This window comes from Delphinus delphis, chromosome 1, assembly GCF_949987515.2.
Source record: "Delphinus delphis chromosome 1, mDelDel1.2, whole genome shotgun sequence".
NCBI lineage: Eukaryota > Metazoa > Chordata > Mammalia > Artiodactyla > Delphinidae > Delphinus > Delphinus delphis.
Window position 1 is genome coordinate 182,367,440 of NC_082683.1, and position 23,700 is coordinate 182,391,139.

The following is a 23,700-nucleotide window of genomic DNA, read 5'->3' on the forward strand; positions in this document are numbered from 1 at the left end:
CCTGTGCTTGTTTTTGAAGCCAGCCCCAGGTATGAATCAGCCATGAAATCTTGCCCAGGCAACTTAATCCCTCAGATCCTCAGTCCTGTATCTAGAATTGGAAGATAGTAATAACGCCTATTTCACAGCATGGATGTGAGAATTAAGGTAGTTATCATATGAATGGGCTGTGTCAACTGTCATTCATGTGCTAGTTTTATTATCCCCTGAATGATCTAGCAAAAGGCCTGGCCCATGAGAAATACTTTATTAATATTCATTCACTCATTGAAAAATGACATCAACCACCCTGTGGTGTATTATTCTTGTCTTCTTTTTGTAGCCCCTATTGTTAGTAGGTTTATCTGTAATGCCCTACTAGGTTCCGGGGGAGTATCTGTAGGGATCAAAGGGGCCTGCTTGCCAGTGGAGCTGCCCTTTTAGATAGTAGGGTCCAAAGCCCCCTCCCCACCCCCCATACTTCATATGTCCTGCTTCTATCTTAAGGGCAGGGAGTACCAGAGAAGCCCTAGTAGTTAAAGCATGGGCTTTGCAGTAAGACAGTTCTGGGTTCAAATCTTGGGTCAACCAGTTTACTAGTTGTGTGATCTGGGGTAATTTTCAAATTTTTCTGAGCTTTCCTTTTTTTGTATGTGTGTGAAATGAGGATAACACAGGGTTGGACAATTAAAAGTCAATAATGTATTGAAAGGAGATAATGTGAGGAATTCTGAGTTAAATAAGCTCAACAAGAGTGAACTACAATGATATCCATCCCGAGTCCTTGTACATTAATTGAGCAAGTACTATGGGTTGGGCCCTACACGGGTGCGGGAGATAGACGCTGTCATCAGTGGGAAGACAGACAAGTCCTAGATGATTGCATGTACAGTACGTGCAAGAGCTGGGACAGAACAAGAACACGGTGCTCTGGGAACAGGAGAGCACCTGCCTGGCAGCCCTGACCGGGAGGATCAAGAGCTGTCAGGGAAGGCTTCCAGGAGGAGGTGATTCCTGTGAGAGCCTTGCGGGCCAAGTAGGAGTGAGCCAAGGGGACAGAAGGAGTACGGCCGAGCCAGGACACTGACATCTGAGAAGACGCCCCTTCGGGAAAACGGAGCAGCTCTGACAAAATGCAGCCACAAGGGTTTGTGGATGCCAGGTCATGCGGTTGGCTCTGTGCAGGAACTGACGCTTTGTTTGGAGGCGCTGATGGATGTGCCCCCTCCCGAGAGAGGACATTTAAGTGGAGAGCATGGAGTAAAGTATCCTGAAGTCGTGAAATCAACACTGGTGCGGAGCTTCCCAGATCCTCAATCGTGGTCAAGCCCCACGTGTGACTTAATCACCCCACGTTAACCTCTATACCTCTGTGGTCAACCAGCGATCACACCCATCCCCTCGGGTTACTTCGAGGACTAGATGGAATTGTTTAGGCACAAGTTGGCAGCAAAGTGTGTGTCACCGAATAAGCATTTTACTAAACATCAGTTCTCTGTGCCTCAGCACTGCGTCGCGAAAACACGAAAGCCACAGCGAGGCCCGTCTCCCCCTCCCTCCCCGCCTCTCCAGCAGGGTCAGCGGCCGCCTCACGCCGGGCCAGGACGCCAGGATGTGCACTCGGCTGACCAGCAGAGCCACCGCCGCCACCGCGCATGCTCCGCGGGCCGCCTGGACCCCCGCGGGGCGGCGGGCGGGGCGGGCCGCGCGAGGACGCATGCGCAGACCCGCGCCGCCGCTCGGTCCAGTGCGGCAGCTGGAAAACCGCAGCTGCGGCGGCGGAGGCGGCTACAGCGCGGGCGGCCGCAGGGGAAGCGCGGGGCAGGGCTGGCCGGGCGGGGCCCGAGCTCCGGGCTGACGGCGTCCGCAAGGCGAAGGGCGCGGGGCGGCAGCGCGGCGGCGGCGGGGAGCGGGCGCCAGGAGGGACGGCTGTCGGCGCCCGCGCCGCAGGGACTTTGACGTTCTCTGCGGCGGCTCCGGCTGCGCCGGGTGGGGGCCGCTCGAGTCCCCCGGCCGCGTCTCCGGCGAGTCCCAGCGGCCCCGCGCTCCGGCCGGCGGGCGCCCCGAGGGCAGGGCCGCGAGCGGAGGGCGGCGCTGCGGGCGGCGCGATGGCGGGACGGCCCCCGCGACGTGACCGCTGAGGACGCCCCCGCCGCGCCCGGGCCCGGCCGCGCCGAGACAAAGGGGAGGCGCCCGCACGCGCGCTCGCGGGAGGCTCGCGGGACGGCCGGACGCGGCGCCGCCTCATCCCGGGCCGGGCGCGCGGGGCCGATGCTCTGAGCGGCCCGGATCCCGGCCCGGACCCAGACCCCGACCCCCACCCCCCAGCGCCTACCCCGCGGCCGGCAGCACCATGTGAAGGGCGGGCCGGCGCCCCGAGCGCGTGAAGATGGGGGATGCTGCGGACCCCCGGGACGGGAGGAGGACGTTCATTGTTCCAGCCATCAAGCCCTTCGACCACTATGACTTCTCCAGGGCCAAAATCGCCTGCAATCTGGCCTGGCTGGTGGCCAAGGCCTTCGGGACAGGTACGTGGTGCCCGCCCCCCATCCCTCCATCCCTCCGTCCCCGCAGGCTGCGCGCGTCCCCGTTTTGTTTCCCATCCTCTGGTCCCCTTCGCGCGTGTCTCCGCGCACAGGCTCGGGGACGCGATGGGAGAAGAAAGGAGGGGGGATAACGCAGGTTTGCTCTTCAATCAGGAGCCCTTGATTTGGGCAGGTGGGATGCAGCCAGATTTCTTTTATTGGATAGCAAAAGTGGGTGGTTTTTTTTCCCCCCCCCCAGTGACCAATTTTGTCATGTTTTTACATGGGGTGGTTTTAATTTGTGGTATTTTCCTCATTGTGCTGCATTCATTTCCCCCACAGTCATAGTTGTGATTACACCACCGAGAAATCTGAGTTGGTTTCGTTATTATTGGAAAGAGGTGGATGGCACACAGACTACATTGATTTTGACATTTGTAACCATGGCTGCGATTCAGGATCCGTGGACTGTACCGTGGCCTCTGTCGGAGCGCAGTATTAATTTTTGTCGTCATTTTTGAAGCCCGTGTCCTCCCGTACACGTTTCAGGCTCTATTAAACCAGCTATTTAATATTTAGCTTGCTGAGTGTCACGTCCTATTTTTACTTCGTGTTCAGACACATTCCTTTTCCCAAACATTTTGGCTTCATAAATTAAGAAAAACAACAACTCCCTACTGTGGGATTTTTTTTTTTTTTAATAGAAGAGTTTTTTGAGGGCATGTGCTGTTGACACAAATTGTATAGGACAGTAGGCGTCAGACACTCCCACCTTTACCCAGTCCTTGCAAAATGACAGGAAAAGGGCCTCCTGTTGTAATTCCTTAGCTGTTGCTTTAGGAGCCCATGTTGTGGAGCTCTGGAAGCATTACCTTCTCATGTGGAGATGCTCCTGAAAGGTAATTTAATCTGATAACTTTGAGTTATTTTGTAAGATTTCTGTGGCCTAGTTCATAAAGATTGGATGTGTAAAATATTTATTGAGAAGTTTCTTAGTATTTACAGACTTTTCTCCGGATGTTAAATACAGGGGGTTTTTTGTTTTGTTTTTTTTGAGGGGAAGAGGATGGCTTATTTCCAACTTTAGGACCGTGAAAATTTGTGGGTAAATGTTTTAATGCATTCTTACTGTTTAAACATACACAGCTGGATACATACACAGGTGACTATCAGGGCTGCATATTTAGTTAACTAGCAAATGAATCTCAGTGTTTAGAAAACTATTTGAATTAGTTTTGAGGGAAACTTCACGTTACAGTGATTTTGTGCTTATGACAGCTTCTGTTTTATTTGAATTATCATGCTTTGATATTGAAGTAGAAAGATGTTAAAGGTTTTATTTATTTATTTTTGGCTGCGTTGGGTCTTCGTTGCTGCGTGCGGGTTTTCTCTAGTTGCGGCGAGCAGGGGCTACTCTTCGTTGTGGTGCGTGGGCTTCTCATTGCGGTGGCTTCTCTTTGTTGCGGAGCATGGGCTCTAGGTGCACGGGCTTCAGTAGTTGTGGCGCGTGGGCTCAGTAGTTGTGGCGCGTGGGCTTAGTTGCTCCACAGCATGTGGGATCTTCCTGGACCAGGGCTCAAACCCATGTCCCCTGCATTGGCAGGCGGATTCTTAACCACTGCGCCACCAGGGAAGTCCTGATGTTAAAGGTTTTAAAACTAGCATCAGGAGTAAATATAATAAAAAATTTATTTTGAAATAATTTAGATTTTAAAGATTTCTTTGGAACCAAATGTGTAGAGGGGCAGCTCGGAGGAAACACAAGGTGTTTAGTATATTTTTGTTTTCTGGCACCACTGATATTGGTGGTGAAAATAATTGATGTATTTTGGTTTTAACTTAAGCAGCATACTGAAGCTAATATCCATTTAGAAGAGAAATGAAAGCTATTTAAGTTTTGGGGTTTTTTTTAAAGATTTTTTTTTGATGTGGACCATTTTTTAAAGTCTTTATTGAATTTGTTACAATATTGCTTCTGTTTTATGTTTTTGGTTTTTTGGCTGGGAGGCATGTGGGATCTCAGCTCCCCGACCAGGGATCGAACCCGCACCCCCTGCATTGGAATGCGAAGTCTTAACCAGTGGACTGCCAGGGAAGTCCCTATTTAAGTATTTAGAAAAGATGGAAAGAGTAAAATTGATATAGTGACCTCTGTGGAAAAGCAGTGTGTACAAAATGGAAGGCAGAGGGAATAGCAAAAATATTTTCTTTCCTTCTGAAACTGAGAGGAAACTTGTAGTACAGATGTCACAACGTTGCCCTGGATTCACAAGGGTTCCTAACCAGAAAACGGCCTACTCTCTGGATGCCTGTCAGGCAAGTTTACTAGATCCTGGACCACTTGAGAAACAAGTGTTGAACACACTTGGCGAAGAAGAGAAGAGGAAGAAACAGAGTGTCAGTGGAATGTGTGTTGTGCCTGGGCACTGCGCTAGATGCTTTGCATTATGTTGTATGTTCAGGACTTACAGCAGCTCTGTGATGTAGGTAGCGTACTCCCCATTTAAAAAAGAGAGGACGCCAGTGCAGAGAGAGGTTAAACAACTTCCCCACGGTCACAGTTTTAGTACGGGCAGACGTGAGCTTTGATTTGATTGTCTGCCTAAAGGGTATGGCGTTGGTGAGGGCAGGCATGCCTCTTGTATGCCCGATACCTCAAACACATTGCTTCGTTTATTCCCACAGCATCCCTCTGGAAAGATATTGTCCTCATTTTGCAGGTGAGGGAAGAAGCTCAGATGAATTTGCTCAAGGTTAAACATCTGGCGAGCGGTGGATCCTGCGGGCCAGTGCAGGTCTTTCTGACTCTTAAGTCTGCACTGTTTACCCTGCTCTGCAGAGTAAGCCTCTCGTCTGCCAGTGTGCAGAATGGGCGCACAGCACGCGTTAGAAGTCTTATTGATTTATTTCCTTTAAAGGGTGGGCAGATCTTAACACACTCTCAGATGGCTTAGATGAACGTTGTTGGTACTTGCAGTTGTCTTGGCAACAGTTAGAGTGGATGAAAGTCATATTCAAAATGGAATGAAAATCAAGCTCAGAAGACCTTAAGAGTCACTTAGTAACGAGAAATTATATTATTAAGAATGTTATCTTTGTGCATTTTGTTTATTCTTTAATCAACAGTATTTGAAAGTACAAATTTACATGGAGTGAGTTGAAACAATGTCGTGTTTCATTTCTTTTGATGTAAATTTTGTGCATTTGCTGCAGACACTGTTACATGGCAGATGATAGTAGACAACATATTTCAGAGGTATTGCAGGTGGTGTTCAGCTAATCATTCAAAACATTAGCCCAAATTTAAGTTATGATTTACTAAAATCGCTTCTTTAATGATGACATGTCCGGTCCTCAGTCACCAATTTAGTCTTTTTCTGTGAGAAAGTTTCTAACTTTTGACATATTAAAAAGAAGTCAATTTTAAACCCTATGTTGGACAATTCATTTAAAATCATAGCTAGAAATCAATTTTGGGCACAGAATGAAGTTACTGAACTATAAAAAGTAAATAAAGCGCTAGCATTGTAGTACCTAGAAAGCAAATAGAGTATCTACTTAATTTGAAGTCTTCTATCAGAGCTTGGAATCATATTCTTTTTCTTTACACTAAAAATATTCCACATAACTCAAATCTTCATAGTTTATTTTGTGGAAGAATGCAGGTACGGTTTTGATCAAATGAAGAATAAGTTTGTTTAGGTGAATTTTAATCTGTAAACCAAATAGATACCTTAAGCAAATTGCGGAAGAGGGGGGAGTTAAACTGTGCTGTGTCTACTGTATTTGAACAGCTTAACCCATCTAGCAGTGATATTACTGAGTTTGCTCTAAGTGCTTTGGGGAAAATGGTGGGTGCAGACCCTTTTATGACCTTCTTCCTTACTAAATTCTTGCATTTGGAGGCAACTCTGTGAGGCTTGCAGGCTCTCAGTTCCCCAGTCAGGGGTTGAACGCAGGCCATGGCAGTGAGAGCGCTGAGTCCTAACCCCTGGGCTGCCAGGGAATTCCCAGCATTTGGAGTTCGAAACATGGAGCTTAAGGCCCAATTCCTAGTGTCACTTTATCATTTCAACTTTATCAACTATCATTCTCCCTTTCATACAGTGTAGTTTGATACAAACTACAAAACATATAGGAGAATATAAAATCATCTGCTATTTTAAATACCCCTTATTTCATTTCTTTATATATCCCAACACGTTTTCTCAAAATCCTGTCTCACACCTGACTCTCATGCACGTGTGAAGGATGTGCTGTCAGCGGACAGCACTCTGGTTAAGAGAGACTGATTGCAGAGAGGCCTGTTTGGGAAGTTCTCGTAGGAGTCTGGGCAAGAGATGGTGAGAGCTTGAAGCAGCCGCGCGGAAATGCAGCTAATATTTATTGAGTACTTACTGTGTGTCGGTCACTCTCCATGTATCATCTCATTTTAATCCTCATGACGGCCTTGAGAGGTGGAAACTGTCCATCACTCCAGTGTTACTGATGAGGGGATGAGGCCCAGAGGGTTAGGGACTCACGCAAAGCCACCCAGCTTATGGTGCTGTGCTCTGAACCTGATTTCAGGCCTCCCACTTTACCATGTGCTGTTTGGGGAGAAGTCAAATTAATGGAAAAGAGGCAAAAGATAGAAAAAAACATTGCAAAGGTATAATCCCTCGTGTTTCTAAATGACTGAATTCGGGGTGCCTGGGGGGAGGATGAGGCCCCCTGAGGTGGCAAGGAGAATGAGGTTACTTGAGCTTTTGAGATCTGGTGACTGGGAAGGGTGAGTCCAGTGCCGCTGGCAGAGATGGCGAGCAGCAAGTTAAATGGCAAGTCGGCTTTGTTCTGGGGAACCTTAAGCTTGATGTGTTGGCCAGATACCTTATCTGAGAAATCTAGTAAGGTAGGTAGCTGTAAATGTGGGTAGGGAGTATGATTGACCAGGTGAGGCAACACAATAGCAATTTGGGAATCTTCTGCGTATAAAGTGTGATTGAAATCAGAAGGAGATGACACCGTAGAGCGACAGAAAAGATTTGAGACAGAATCTAGGGTGGTGAACACTTAGAATAGTTTTGGGAGGAGGCTGAGGAAAAGAAGGTGGAATGAGAGCAGAGAGTTAGGAAGAGAATTAAGAAAGTGTAAAGATACTGAGGCCCTGGAAGGAGAAAGTTTCCAGGCGGGTGGTCTTATTAACAGTGTCAAAGGCTACAGGTATTTAAACCATGCCTGAGTGGCAAATACGGGTGGCGGGTGGAGCACGTGGTCTGTGTGCCGGCACAGAGCTCCGAACCCGAGTACCATTAGTGCAACAACATAGACCAGTAGGAGTGGAGGAGGTTTATGTGATGAGTAGTGGGAGATGCAGCTTGAAAGGTAAATTGGGATTGTTTGAAGGACCACGTTAGGGAATTTGGTATTTGTTTAGCAGATAAATAAATTATCCTAAGCACGTTGGATTTTTGAAAAAGCTACTATGATTTATTGAGCACATACTTTGTGTTAAGTACAGTTTTGAACATTTTATATGCCTTATTTTAATTCTGAGAACGACCCTATTAGATACCATTTTATTTCTTCGTCTGCCACTCTAAGGTAGGGTTTCCCACTGCAGAACTTCTGGCTGGCTCCTTCCTTGTTGAGGGGGCCGTCCTATGCACTGTAGGATTTTACCAGCATCCTGGCCTCCACCCACTAGGTGACAGTGGTATTCCCCACTCCTACTTCTTCCCCAGTTGTAACACCCAGCAATGTCTCCAGACATTGCCAGTGTCTCCCGGGGCCAATACGACCCCAGCTTAAGAATCACTGCTATGAAGACTGTGAGATACACCTTCAATTTAAAAAGGTTTTTTGGACATTGAAGTACAAATTTGTTACAACATGTCCTGATTTCACAGATATTCAAATGGAAAATAAGAATTTAGGAAATATGACAGTTTGCCCTTTTTATAAAAGAGGAAATGGGTTTAGAGGGGTTAAATAACTTGCCCTTGATCATCCAGCTTGTAGATGGTGGAACAAAAATTAGAGTCAAAACCTTTATGATACTAAAGTTTGTATTTTGACCTCTGTGTTCTACCTCTGTGCCTAGAGTTCATTACAGTTCTGTAGTATAATACTGGAAGTGAAGGCGCAAAGAAAGCGTGAAAACCGTTCAAAAGTAAGTCTTAAATTTTTTGTTTTTTGTGGAATTTAAAAATATATTTAATTTTTCTTCAGCAAACCTGTTTGTATTTGATTAGTTAGTACAGAAATAGGAAACATGTTTAGCATCGGTCTGTCATTTCAGGGTCGTCCCCACCCCCCACCCCAGTGGATCTAGTTTTTTAGGTACTAGTTCATGGACCTTTTCTATTGGTAAATTACAAATAATGATCTTTAACTTAATATTACACATTTGTCAGTAGTCACAGCGTGGTGCTTCTGCTGAGATAATAATTGTATTCACTGATCACGTTTAGCACTTTCCTTCCTGTGCCTTGCAGGGTCTCTCCTTTTCTTTTTAAACACGGATTCTGCATCAACGTAACATTCTGGTTTAAAGGGCGACACCCCAACACTGTAGTGTCTTTCCAGCTCTCCTTCTACCACCTGCTCCCTTTTGGGGGGCCTTTTTCCTAAAGTCTTTGTCTCAGTTCCCCTGCTTGCCAAATAGTCATGATAATAAACATTTGTTTTGCCTTCTTTAGAAGAAAAAGCGTATACATTGAAACATGAATTGATCCATCTCACACTTAGGCTACTTTTGGATATTCTGTTTCCCGTTGTGGAATGGGATTGTATTTCTTTAATAATTTCAAAGAATTCTTTTTATTCAAAATACTTTTTTCAGGAATGAAATTGGGTCATTTGTAGAGACGTGGATGGATCTAGAGACTGTCATACAGAGTGAAGTCAGTCAGAAAGCGAAAAACAAATATCGTATATTAACGCATATACGTGACATCTAGAAAAATGGTACAGATGAACCGGTTTGCAGGGCAGAAGTTGAGACACAGATGTGGAGAGCAAACGTATGGACACCAAGGGGGGAAAGCCGCAGTGGGGGCGGGGGTGGTGGTGGTGGGATCAATTGGGCGATTGGGATTGACATGTAGACACTGATGTGTATAAAACCGATGACTAATAAGAACCTGCTGTATACAAAAATAAATAAAATAAAATTCAAAAATTAAAAAAAAATAAACTTTTTCAACTATGAACTGGGAAAAATAAAACAGAGGCTGGGACTCCAGCACTAGAGAGAAAACCGAAGTCCCTCTGTAACCGTCACGGTCGCACCCTGAGTGTTAGGCCTAGTCGTGTTTATGAAGCACCTGAAAATGGTTTTTTGAGATAAATGGAATTTCAGTTCACTGAAAAAGTGTTCGTCTCCTTACTCCATATTTAACAAATATAGGTTCCTGGGAACATGTGTGTATGATCTTGAAAAGTTATTTTGAATCTACCCCCGCTCCCACTCCCAGCCCTCTCCTTCAAACCATTTTGTCTCTAAATGGGAGTTACAAGGAAATTTTAAGTACTTTAGGCTCTTGGAATAAAAAATATTTGAAATGTTTGAAATACTTTAAAAGACATTTGTCCTCAGCAAAGGAACGTTTCAAAGTAGATGGTTTCATTTTTGTCTGCTGGCATTTTACTGCTACTTTCAAGATTCTCTTTCAACTGTCTTCTTGTTTTCCATTCTTTTTGTTTTATGACATTCATATGACGAGGGTGCTGGCTTGTAAATTTTTCTCTAATTTACGCGTTTTGTGGAATTTTGTATTGTAACAGATTTTGAAACAGCAGAAATAACCTTTTTTCTTTTTTAGCTACCTCCATTTTTTTTTTAACATAGACTTTAGAGGTCTTGATTATAAGTTCTTGAAATTTTACTTTTGACACTTAATAGTTTTTGAAGAGGTGAGACAGGCACCGATTCAAAAGTCCAGAGGTGTAAAGGGCTAGGTCTAGTGGAAAATCTCCTTCCCTCCTGGACCCTGAGCCACTCAGTTTGTGTTTTAAACTTGGTAATGTCGTTGGAAGACTGTTTCTCAAAAGATCTCTGGGAGTGCACTTACAAATGGTTGACATGGTGATTTTAATGTTACGTGTATTTAGCCACAACAAGGAAAAAGATCTCTTGGATACAGAGCAGGAAATGCATTGGAGGGAGACGGAGGGTTGTGAAGGGGGAACAGTTAGTAAGTTGTTACCGTCCAGGTGAGAGGTGGCAGCGGCTTGAAGGTGGATGGATACGGAAGGAAGTGGATGCGCGTCAAAGGTAAGACCTGGTGGTTGGTTGGACACGGCGAAGGAAAGATGATATTGTGGGGCGTGTGAAGACTGATTTTCCTTACGGGGGAACAGAACAGTGGGAGAGGGCCAGGTTGTGTGTGCGAAGGAAAGAGGGCGGGACAGAGCAGCGCCGAGACGGTGGGGTGTGCGTTGGGCCCTTGAAGAGTCCCGCTAAGGTGGGGCTCAGAAGATCTCGGGGATGAGAGGCGAGGTGGTGATGGAGACACACAGGGTGGGTAGGTGCCAGTCACCCCGTGGGAGAGTGTAGGGAGGCCCCCAAGACAGGAGAGCCGCAGAGAGTGACCAGAGGGGAAGCGAGGAAGCGGGACAGGAGGCCCAGCCTGGGGGGTGAAGGCGCGGCCGGAGGCACCTCGGGATTTCGCAGCTCGGCAGAAGGTGTGGAGGGGAAGCGGGGGAGCGAAGCGGGCGGGGCGGCCGGGGCGTGTTCGCTGCGGCATGGAAAGCGCACCTGGGTCGGCGGACGGCAGCGGTGTGGGGCGGGGGGAAGCCCTCCTCCCGCGCCCCGCCCTCTCTCACGTCCTTTCCCACGGCACCCAGGGCTCCTCAGAGAAACTTCTCTGCCCTTCTCCCGCCTCCTCCTTCCTCTTCAAGCAGACAAAGCCATGTGACGATGGCACGTCCCAAACAGCTACGATGACAGCGAGCTCCCTGTACCCCGCGTCTGACCTCCGCGGCCACGGCTCACCCCCGACCCAGCCACCGGCTATTTAAAGCAAGTCCCCGACATCGTGTCATTGCATCTGTAAACATACTAGTGTCTCCGGCAACCAGGGGCTCCCTTTTTATTTTTTTAAATTTATTTATTGTTTAAGATTTTTTGATGTGGACCATTTTTAAGGTCTTTATTGAGTTTGTTACGGTGTTGCTTCAGTTTGATGTTTTGGTTTTTGTTTTGGCCCGGAGGCATGTGGGATTCTAGCTCCCCAGCCAGGAATCGAACCGCACCCCGTGCCTCGGAAGGTGAAGTCTTAACCACTGGACTGCCGGGGAAGTCCCCGGGCGCTCCCTTTTTAAACTTTGCCGTGGTGCTGCCAGCATCACACCGCTCCACGTCACCAGTCATCTTTCTGTTTTCACTTTTCTGTTTTACAGTTCATTTGTTCCAGTCAGTATCTAAATAGGGGCCAGCCTTTGCAATTTGATATGTCTAAGTTTTTTAAATATATCGGCTCCCCCTCCATCTAATTTTGTTTTCCTTACAGTTTACTTACTGGAGAAACCATAGTATTTGTCCTGTCGTTTCCCACGGCCTGGATCGCCATGAGATTGTTTAACAGGTTTCTTTTTGTCCCCTGTATTTCTTATACATTGACAGCTAAATATAGAGAATTGTACAGATTCAAGTTTGATTTTTTTTTTTTTGCATACTCCATAGGTTTGTGTACTTCCACCAGGAGGCACTTAATGTCTCGTTATTTCTCTTTGTGTCACGGCTTCTTTGTTTGTTAGTGGGAATTCTCTTCCCTGTATTAAATGTCTGCGTGCCCTGGGGGAGAAGTTTCCACAGCGAGCTGCCGGGCAGCCACCCTGGAGGTCACGGAGCAGGAATATTCACAGACAAACTCAGAGAGCTTCAATCACAGGGATTGTTAAATCGGTTGACAGTGAGAAGCGAGGGCAAAGAAAGGTGGGGTGAATTAACACACCCTCCCCGAGTCCTGCAGCACACCACACCTCGTTCTTTGTGCTCCATCAGCCTTGCCCACAGATGGTACGGTTGCAACAACCAGCGCTGAGGTTTGAACAAGGAGGCCCACAGTGACACAAGGCCGCACACTTGCTCCATCGGAGACGCAGAGGACATGCATGCCTGCCGCAGCTGTGGCTTGTCGGGAAGCCTGATGAATAGGCTTGGGCCCGTGCGCCTTGGGCAGAGCACACACAGGCCAGAATGTGTGTCACTGATGGGTGGCCCAGTTAAGCACTCATGAATTTTAAGTGTTCCTGTATATTTAGTGTTCACTGCCTATTGTTTGTTTAGCCTCATGTTTATTTAATATATCATGAATATTTATTGCCTGGTGTATCTTGAATAGTTAGCACGTTGGGACCTCATGAATATTAGGTATCTTCTGGTTTTTCCATTCCTTACTATGTTTAACATACATATGCTGCTAACCACTTAACCTTTATTTGGTAAATTCTTTGAGTTCTGTCCGTGATTAACAACTTTTTGCTTACTAGTACTTATCTATACTTCAAATATCTTAAAAGGATTCACATATATTTTACAAACTTAAGCATCTTTTATAACAGAATTGGATAGCCTCGGAAGTAAAAGTGCATTTTCTGAGGTACAGGAAAGGCAGGATAACTGTTCTGTTCTTTCCCTTTATTGGACCAAACTGAATGGATCACTGGCCCCTGAGAATCTGGAAGGGAGTAAAGAACAGGGAGGAAGAGCACGTGAACAGTGGTGACGAGAATGTGCAAAGGCTTTGCGGGGGGAGGGAGCGTGCGTGGTTCCAGGAACTGAATGGGCCGCCAGGGGCAGGGCCGTGTCTCTCTTGTAGGTCAGAGGAAGGCTTTGAGTCCTTAAAGAAGCAGAGGTCATCGAAAACCCTGAGGTCTGGCAGGGTGTGTGACCTGCTCAAGTTTGCCTACGGGAAGGAAGCAGATTCTAGCTACAGTAGAGAATGGTTTGGAGTGGGGACAGGTGTGAGCATTGCAAAGACAAGTTGAGGAGTAATGCAGTAGTGCAGATGCAAAGTTCTGAGAGCCAGGACCAGGAGGTGGGAGTTGAGATTGCGAGAAGGGGAGGGTTGGGCTGGGTTTGGTGATGGATTTGGTCTGGGGCTTGAGGGACGACGCCTAGATGCCGCTGTACTTCTGTGACGCAGGGAACACCGGGAATGATTACGCTTGGGGAGAAGATTGATTTGGGGCACTCTGAGGTTTCATGACTCTCTTCAGCGTAATTTCAAATGCATAAGAATAGTACAAGGAATTCCTGCATACCCTTTCCCCAGGGTTACCAGTTGTTAACCTTTTGTCCCATTTTCTCCCTTCCCCTTCCCCCACACAAATCCGTGTGTGTCTGTATACACACACACACACACACACACACACACACACACACACACGTAATGTTTTCTGAGCTGTCTGGGAAAGAATTAGAGACATTGTACCCTCTACCCCTAAATACTTCAGGCTTTCTCCTGATGAGAGATGAACGATGAGTCTCAGGTAATCTCAGTAAAATTATAAGAATAAGGAAATTTAACTTGGACCCCGTATTACCTAGTCCACATCCCCTGTTCAGATTTGCCATCGTCTTGATGTCCTGTGTTGCTCCTTTTTTCCCCCGTTCCAAGATGCAGTCCAGGATCGGGCATCACATTTGGTAGACTTGTCTCCGTCGGCTCCTTAACCTGGAACGGCGTCTCAGTCTGTCTCTGTCTCCCGTGATACGGACATCGTGAAGCCTCAGCGCCCCAGCTGCCTGCTGAGCTGGGTGGCAGGCCCCTGCCCTGGGCACTGTCTTTGCCCGGTGCCCCTGGCACAAGCAGGCAGTTCCCTGCAGGCTCCACCTGGGCCACCTCCTGCCTCGTGGTCCTCTGCCCTCTCTGGAACGCTGGGCCCTCATTCCGCCCCTGGGCTCCATGACTGGGACGACGATGAGATTCTGGTGTGGCTGCGGGCAGTGTCCCAACAAGAAAACCTAGACAGTCTGAAGGAACAGTACACAGACCCCTGCCCCAGACAAGAAGTGATGGAGACCCAGTAACCAGAGATGTTTCCCGACCCCCGCCCCGCTCCTGTCCCCTGGTGCCACCCCGGCGTCTTTGGCTTTCTTCCTTCTTGTCCTTTGACCACCTACTCTCTACTCTCCCTCCTTCCCTCCCTGCTCGCCTCCAGCTGACCCGCCCTCGCACCCCCTCATCCCTGCCACCTCCATCACCTGTCTCTCCAGCAGCAGGTGTGCTTCGTTGCCCCCTGCCTGGCCGCATCCCTGCGTTCCTCAGGGGGCTTGGGCAGGGATGCCCGGGAGGCACCAGAGATGAACTGCTGGGCAGCCAGGCAGCCGCAGAGGAGAAGTATCTAGACAGAGCGCAGTTTCCTTACCCTCTGTTGCTCCCAGGATCAGACCGCTTGACATCCTCCCTCATGCACCGAGATGCTGGGGAGGGGGGGTCAGGAAGTAGGAAATCCAGGTTCTCAGTACCCCCGAAATGTCTGAGCCTGCAGTGTTGATTTGCTCCCTTTATTAAAATGTATTTTTATCTTATGAAAACAGTAGGCCAGTTATTTTATAGAACGTCCCTCATTTGGATCTAACGTGTCTTCTTGATGGATTCAAGTTATACAAACCTGGCGGGACGACCACAGAAGAGGTGCTGTGTTTTCAGTGTGGGTTGTGTCAGGGACACGCGATGTACGTTCAGTTGGTGGTGCAGACTTTGATCACTCGCTTCAGGCGGTATCTGCCACTTCTCTCCGCTATAAAGTTATTATTTTCCATCTTTAATTAAGAAGCAATTCGTGGGGAGATAATTTGAAATACCCTGTTCATCAAACCCACCAATTTAGCATCCAGAATGATTCTTGCTTGAATCAGTTGTTATCCCATTTATTTTATCCCATTTTTAGTTGGTATTCCACTACAAAGAAGAGTTTTCCCTTCTTTTTCTTTCACATACTTATTCATTTATTTGTTTCCATCAGGGTGGACATTCTTGTTTTATTCCGTGGGTTCTAATCTTTTATTGTCATTATTTATTTTGATGTTCAGATTGTCTCAGGTTTGGTCAGTGGGATCTCCTTCTGAATCCTGTGAACTTTTGACATGGTCCCATCATTTGTTAGCTTTTGCACACGCACACACACACACACACACACACACACGTTCTTAGCTGATCTTGCAGTTTTCCTGCTCCAGCCCGGGAGGAAACAGCCATTTCTGGAGGAGTCCTGGTTCGTTTTAATGGGAGGCGTATTAGAAACTGAGATATAGGTGCGAGGCTTATTGCCGCTGGGATTTAGCAGACAGAGCTAGGAAACACGCACGTGCAGGTGTGACTCTCTCTGTCACAGATACATGCCAACCACCATGTGTCCACACTGACACTTCCCATCTCAGTCCAGCCCCACAGAGCTTGCTCGGACCCCCCCGCCCTTTCCATGTTTCTGAGAAACCAGGCTCTGGTGTGGGGTTTGTGAAGGGTTGTGAGGACCTGGAGCTCAGGAGAGGTCCCTGCGTCTCAAAGTATCCCGCTCTCCTCGAGGCTGCATTGTAGTGGGAGGGAGTAGAAATAGGCTAACCTAAATATTATGGGATAGTAGTCATTGAAACAGGACGACTGCGTGGGGTCAGGGAAGGTGTATCTGGGAGATGACCACTGACTGAGCTCCCGATGGGAAGGGCCGACCGCGGGAGGAGGGTGAGGGGCCGGGGAGTAGCTGGTGCCCAGGCCCTGAGGGACAGACGTGGCACCCTGTAGCGTCTGCGGTGTGGTGGGCCCAGAGGTGGAGGAACTTGAAGTCAGGAGCGACCATGGCTGCACACCTGTGCAGGCTGGGGAGCCCGAACTCAGGACAGGCAGTTCCTGTACTCACGGTCCCGGGTCAGGGAAGACACAGCTTTTAAATCCAAAGCCCGTTTTCCCCACTCTGTCATGCTGCCTCCTGCTGGTAGTGAATGTAGGTTAACTGGAAAAGGTTTGGTTTTGAGAGGGATACTATTGCAGAAGTAAAGAGTGGCCTAGGGGAAAACTGTCAGGTTTTTCAAAGCAGGTACTCGGAGTACATTAGGATTACTAGTACAGAATCTGGGAGTTGAGGGGAAATTTGAAATCTGGGAGTCCCTTTAGGACAAGACTGATGACTAAAATTAAAAAAAAATAATAACATTTTCATTCATCAAATATTTATTTCGTGCTCGCCATGATCAGGCACTAAGATGCTACGGTTTGTATTATGGGGAATAATTATGGTCCTTGCCCTCTGGTCATGTAGGAGGTACTCTTTTTTTTTTAATTAATCTTTATTGGAGTATAGTTGCTTTACAACGTTGTGTTAGTTTCTACTCTACAGCAAAGTGAATCAGCTATAGTATATATATATCCCCTCTTTTTTTTTTTTATACTAGTGTTTATTTTTACTTGTTGACAGTTTTGCTTTATTTATTTATTTATGGCTGTGTTGGGTGTTCGTTTCTGTGCGAGGGCTTTCTGTAGTTGTGGCAAGCGGGGGCCACTCTTCATTGCGGTGCGCGGGCCTCTCACTGTCGCGGCCTCTCTTGTTGCGGAGCACAGGCTCCAGATGCGCAGGCTCAGTAGTTGTGGCTCACGGGCCTAGTTGCTCCGCGGCATGTGGGATCCTCCCAGACCAGGGCTCAAACCCGTATCCCCTGCATTGGCAGGCAGATGCTCAACCACTGCGCCACCAGGGAAGCCCTCCCCTCTTTTTTTGGATTTCTGTGAGGTACTCATTTTAATACATCCTTGTCAACTGTGGGTTTAAAAATTACTTGCCATTTTGATAGGCAAAGTCTCATTGTAACTTTCTTTGATTACCAGTACTATGATTTTTTAAAAAAATGTTAACTGACCATTTTTGTGTCTTTTGGTTAATTTAGAGTTCCAGGTGTAGGGCTTACTTTTACTTGGAGTTTTTGAAACTCACAAATTCTGTCTTAGTAATTGCCTTAGACATAATTTTTAGATTTGGAAAATAAGGCAGTGTTCCCATGGTTGAGTGCTGATATTTCTGAATTGCATTCCCCTTACACCCTGACCATTCACTGCTTTAAGGAAATCTGTGTCATTTGCTGGTGCATGGATGCAACTAGTACTAACTCAGCTTTATGGAAAAGTGCCTTGGGCAAGACTGTTTCTGTGCCCTCTGCCTGTGCCCAAGCATTTCAGGTGATTGTTAATTTCAAAGCTTAGCTCTAGTCAGGATTTATAATAACATGAGTAAGGTAGGTTCTTGCTTAAGTCCTGGTGCACAAGAAAAACTTGTCTCTTATCCTTTGCAATTCTGGGAGTTTCAGTTTCTTGAAGTATTAATTTCTTACCTTCTTGTACTCTGGAGGTGAGGGGCAGGGTGAAACCTCTTATCTTTGATTTTGCCTGTTTATTTTCTAATATGTGGTTTCAGGTCATTTGTTTTAAAAATGTGATACAAGTCCAAACTGTTTTCTAACAAATGATAGTCTTGTACTGTTGGCAAAATGATAGACATTTTCGAAGTCTTCTTTTAAGCATATTTAGTTCCTGAAGACTTGTTTGTAAAAGTGACCTACTTTACAATACTCAGTATGCAGTTTTGCATTCTTTTGGGGTGGAATAATCTGTTTTTGTCATATTCTTGAAACATTCTTTGACTTGCTGGATTCCTTCCCTTTTCCTTGCATTGAGATCTTTTTGAAACTTACATTTTCATCACTTAGATTTGTGGGTTCGTCATAATAAAATGAAAATAGCCCCTAAGCTGTATGTTTTCCACCTTCCAGCCTGTTGATCCTGGCAAACCATTGTTATTTTTGAATCTGTTTAGCTACAAGGTTTAGAGCTAAGACTCTGCACTTATCAGCTATGTGTCCTTGGGCAAGGTAACCTTTCTTGAGTTCCTTATCTGTAAAATAGGGACAAGAGGGTTGTTAGTATTGAACGAAAGAATGCATGTTTGTGACAGTGCCCGCACATAAAGCCCTTTTTAAGTATTATACATTCCTGATATTTTTCTGTGTATTGTCTGATTTGACAGTTCCACCAAGTTGTAATAAAGATCGTGTGTGAGAATGGATGTAAAAGCCGTAAATAAATGTAAGCGGATGTACAGGTGCGGTGAAGTTTGCAACCCTGTTGATGAGCAGTCACTTTTCTTTGCACAGCAGATGTTTAGGTACCAAGTCACCGCATTAGTCACTTTTTATTGTTATAGGGGAAAAAAATCTATTATGTATACATTTTATAATAATTGTCTTCAGATCAAATAATTTCCCTTTAAATTTGCTCTACGAGTAGCTTCCATTTAGCTCCTGTGATACGAGAATTTAAGTGAGTGCCAGCACCGTGTTCTGTAGATTACAGCGGAGCTCATGTGTCACGCTGAGGCAGCTGCTAAGTTTAAGGCTGGCTCACTACTGGTTAATGCAGCTATGAAGGAAGGAAAGTGTTTTCAATTATTAAATGAGGATGATATTTTTAGATGTCTCCAAAATCCCAAATTGGTACATCTACTCTTGACCTCTTTCCAGAGTCCTGTATTCCCAGCTGCTTTTTGGATATTTCCACTTGGGTATTTTTGCTATTGTTTCAAACTCAGCATATGTAAAACTAAGTTTATGATCTTGCTTCTGGAGTTGATGCTTCCTCTGATTTTCTTTTCTCTTTTATTTTTCTCATTTTAAATTTATTTATTTATTTTTGACTGCGTTGGGTCTTCATTGCTGCGCGCGGGCTTTCTCTAGTTGCCGCGAGCGGGGGCTACTCTTCGTTGCGGTGCGCGGGCTTCTCACTGCGGTGACTCTTGTTGTGGAGCACGGGCTCTAGGTGTGCGGGCTTCAGTAGTTGTGGCACAGAGGCTCAGTAGTTGTGGCTCGCGGGCTCTAGAGCGCAGGCTCAGTAGTTGTGGTGCACGGGTTTATTTGCTCCGCGGCATGTGGGATCTTCGCAGACCGGGGCTCGAACCCGCGTTCCCTGCACTGGCAGGCGGATTCTTAACCACTGCGCCACCAGGGAAGCCCCTTGATCATTTATTGCTTAGTGTTGTCTCCAGTTTCTGAATTGCTGAACTTTACCTGTCTGTCTCGATTATTTGTAGACTACTGGCTCCTTGAGGGTAAGGATTATTTCTAAATCCTTGAATTCCCCAGAACCATACTCATACAGAAAGTGAACGTGCAATCATTATGATACTGTTATTTGATGAAAATATTTTTCTAAATGATAGGACCTGTCAAGAACTTGAAGGTAAAATTGCTACGGAGTATATTAATACTCGCGAGTCCACCTTTTGGAAGGCTGACGTGGCTGAGCGCTGTGGCGTCGTCGGGCTCACGCTGAAGCTGCCTGTTCAGGAGGCTCCTCAAAGCCGCGATGGGCGGCGGGTGGCCCCGAGCCCTCATGCTCCGGAGGAGGCAGGCGGGGGCCTGGCTGGTGTCGGGCCAGAGCTGCCAGGTTCTGTGACTGTGGCTCTACGCCAGCTTCCTGCTCAGATGCCCGCCTTTCCTCACGGGGGACGACGCCCGTCCTTGCCTGGCGTTCTTCCCGGGCGATGGCCTGGCCGCCAGAGAGAAGCTCAGAGACCGTCCCATCGCCCAGCTGCCCTGTCTGTCTCGCTCGAAGGGAGCAGCTGGGTGCCCAGGAAGGCTTTTTGGGGTTGGGGTGGGGTCGGTGGGAAGGCGGAGGAAACAGGGCTTGCTGGCGTTCGGGACCTGTAAGGGCGGTTCTCCGAGAACCGCAGCTGTAGCTGCCCCTCAGCAGCCTCCGCGGGCCAGCAGGAAGGAGAGGCCAGAGGCGGCGGGAGGCGGAGGGACGGCGCGCAGTGGGCGCGTCCTGCTTGGCAGCCGGCGAGCCGGGCAGCTTTGGGCAAAGGATTTTCTACTCCCAGGCGTCGAGGCCTAGCGGTGCCCGGAAGCAGCTGTTGTCGTGAGCGCTTGAATGTGAGCGGATCCGCTGGAATGGGCTCTTCGGAGCCTTGTAGCTCGCTCTCTGTGTTCCAGCGTGCACGTGGGAATACTTTGCGCAGACTGCCCGGACTCAGAAGACGGCTCTCCTTGATGGCTTGGTAGAGTCGCTTTTTAGAATATTCTCGGAACCGTATCTTCCGTAAAGGAAAATTCTCTGTCTTTCTCGTTCCAGATTACCTGCCAAGGTCGACTAAATCATCTTTTCAGCTAAAGGGTTATTGTTATTTTTAGAAGGAATCTTAACTTTTAAGACATGAATGATTATTAGATAAACTGTGTTTCTTTTATAAAAACCTTGTAAGAAATTGTTTCCCCTTAATCTTTGTAGAAAATGTGCCAGAGGAGCTTCGAGAGCCATTTTACACAGATCAGTATGACCAGGAACACATCAAGCCGCCTGTTGTGAATCTGCTTCTCTCGGCTGAACTGTACTGTCGCGCTGGGAGCCTCATTCTGAAGAGCGACGCTGCCAAACCCCTTTTGGGCCATGACGCTGTCATCCAGGCTTTAGCACAGAAGGGTCTGTACGTCACTGACCAAGAGAAGTTGGTAACAGAACGAGATCTCCACAAGAAGCCCATACAGATGGTGAGTCTACACACCCAAGGTTATCTTGTTTCAAGTGTGTACGTTTGCGAATTGTATCATAATGCAGAGGGACATAGGTTTTACAGTTGCATTGGCATCTCTGCCTAGAGTTTAAAAAATACCTTTTTTCTCACAAGCCTCATTTTCAGATTAAGGAAGATTTTTTAAAATTGAAGTATAGTTGATTTACAGTGTTGTGTTTCAGGTGTATAGCAAAGTGAACAAATTAAGGAAGATTTTAATAAACTATTTTGGAATGTTTGGTGCTATTATAAGGCCTGGGAGAAACAATTACATAATTTCCAACGAAAGGAAAGTGATTTCTGTTTTGGTTTAAAAACTTTTTTCCATCATAGAGACTAGAAGAGATGTAAAGTGCATCCTTTTATTCTCATTAGGAAAGAGATGGGATTTGTAAGTGTTCATTTACATGCTTGAATGACCTCTTGGTAAATGTCTGTATATCAGATACTTCAGTTTATTTAACAACGTGAATGCGTTCTTGTGGAAAACACACAATGACGGGCTCTGCGCTGGCTGGGGACTAGCAGGCAGGCCTCTCTCATGAGAGTCTGTGGAGACACACAGACGCTCAGGTGCATCGCATGCCGCTTCCATCTGCGGTACCGCTGTAGCTCAGGTTGACAAACCGCTGGGCATCGTCAAGAATGGCATGAGAACAGCGGCTTTGCACGTTTAATTAAATCATGCTCTTGTATGAGACATTCCTTACTTCGGAGGAAGGAGAGAAATATGCAAGAAGAAGAGATGAAGTTTTGAAATTGAAGAATTTCGAAGAATGAACGAAAATTAGTTTACCGAATATAGTGCTGAAAGAGATGATTGACCCGCTTTTGCTTTCTGCCTATTTTCCTTCTTAAAAAAAAACAGTTACTTTCAAGAAATGGAGAATAATGTCTCAAGAAAAACTTAATGAATTTAGTAATAGATTTATAATAGAATTATTAAGGAAAACGAAGAGTGTTTATTATCAGATGTGAGACTTTCACCTCTCACTGACGGCTTCAGGTCCACCTTGCGGGTTCCCCCTATCGTTGTGCACCTGTCTCTGTGCTCAGGTGTCCCCACAGGCGCTCACCGCCACCTCTCTGCAGTCACTGCGCTGGTGGGATGCTCCTGCTCTGATTGTTTTTGCTTCCATCGTTCAGGCCAAATGGATGGTTATAAAGCACGTCCGCAACGTTGAGTCTGTGTCTGTGTTTGCTCAGTACCCGTTCTTTCAGGTACCAAAGATACACGTCACATGACCTGGTCCTTCTAGCATTAGAGGAGGTTATCTATTTTAGATCCTCTTCAATAAGAGTGAAACAAACCTGCCACATTTTCTTCATTAGTTTTCCTAGTGCAGCTTGTGTGTGTGAAGATGCAGTCTGGTAGACGACTAATCGCATTCCTGTCAGGTTTCTTTCACTCTGTATCGATCCTGCTCTTAAATCGGACTCCAGTAGATGAGACTTGAGGAACGTGATGTAGATGATACGGCCTCTGGTCCTCTGGGTCTGGCTTCCGTCTGTGGGCATCAGGCACTCATGCTTGACTACATCACCTTCACCCTTGCGGTGTCACACCTACTGATCTGTGTTTTAATTGTATACTTGCAGTTTTTCTTACAGTTTGATTTAAAGTTTTCCAGTTGCTGTGAAATTTTGACTGATGATGCCGTACTCTAACTATTTTTCTAAGACCCGTGTGAGAAAATTTCTCAGAGTACTAGTAAAAGGTTTGTTTCCTGAGAAACTGTTTGGTCTGGTTTGACAGTAGTAAGAATCAGTTTCCTGCCTTGTCCTGCTTTTTGAGAAGTATAATGAAAACTGGTATGTTTAACTGTACTGAATATATTGACCCCCACCACACTTCCCACCTCTAAATTATCTTGGTGTGTTTGAGATCTTGTATTTCTGTATGCTGCCTCACAGCCTTTTGGGGGAGAGAAATGTGTGGTGGTAGCAGAAATATCATTCTGAGGCAAGTGTGACTAACCAGATTTTATTAACTTGGGGTGGGTGGGGATTGAAAGCAATGCCTTTTTAAAAAAATGACAACACCCGTTGCAGAGCACATGCTTTCTATCACAGTGCTTTTAAAGACAGATTTTGAGAGTATAGCCTTTAAAATGTTTTCTTCTGTATTTATAACCATGGGCAAGTGTTTTCAGGCATTACGTTTCAAAGCCAGTTAGTAGTTATGACGTATTAAAGTTTATTCATAACTATTAACTGAATTATCTGTCAGATCGCTAGAAGGGGTTGTAGAGTCGTGGTCTGCCTGATGGCTGTCACACATATGTGAGTAAAGGACAGATTGTGAACCAGGCACAGTTGCAGGGCTGGAAGCACAGGCTCTGAGAGCTGATGCTACCACGTGAGTCCGCGTTAAACGTACGGCGAGCTGTGTGCCTTAGAACCACAGGGGAGCGCTCCCACCAGAAGTGTGTTCTGACCCAAAGCAGGTTAGCTGTCAGATTATTTGTCAGCACAAATACTGGTATGTAGGATGGCTTGAGAGTTGAGGGACTTGTACAGCAAATGGAGCCAGATGTTAAGAATGATAGCTTTTGACCTTTCCTGCACAGCGAAATGAAGTTGCGTGTGGACTGTGTTCGATATCATCAGGTTGGGCTGGGGGATTTGATCCATGTCATAAAATCTTAAATTCATA

The 23,700-nt window shown here is 46.5% G+C and overlaps 1 protein-coding gene across 1 annotated transcript in view; it reads left to right on the forward strand.

Moving 5' to 3' along the window:
• Positions 1-1,738: 1,738 nt before the first annotated feature.
• Positions 1,739-23,700, forward strand: part of CAMSAP2 (calmodulin regulated spectrin associated protein family member 2) — a 97,832-nt gene continuing 75,870 nt past the window's right edge. The window contains exons 1-2 of the mRNA XM_059998806.2: positions 1,739-2,507; positions 20,762-21,021. Coding sequence (XP_059854789.1) covers positions 2,369-2,507; positions 20,762-21,021 — 399 coding nt within the window. The 5' untranslated portion in view covers positions 1,739-2,368. The remainder of the gene's footprint in view (positions 2,508-20,761; positions 21,022-23,700) is intronic.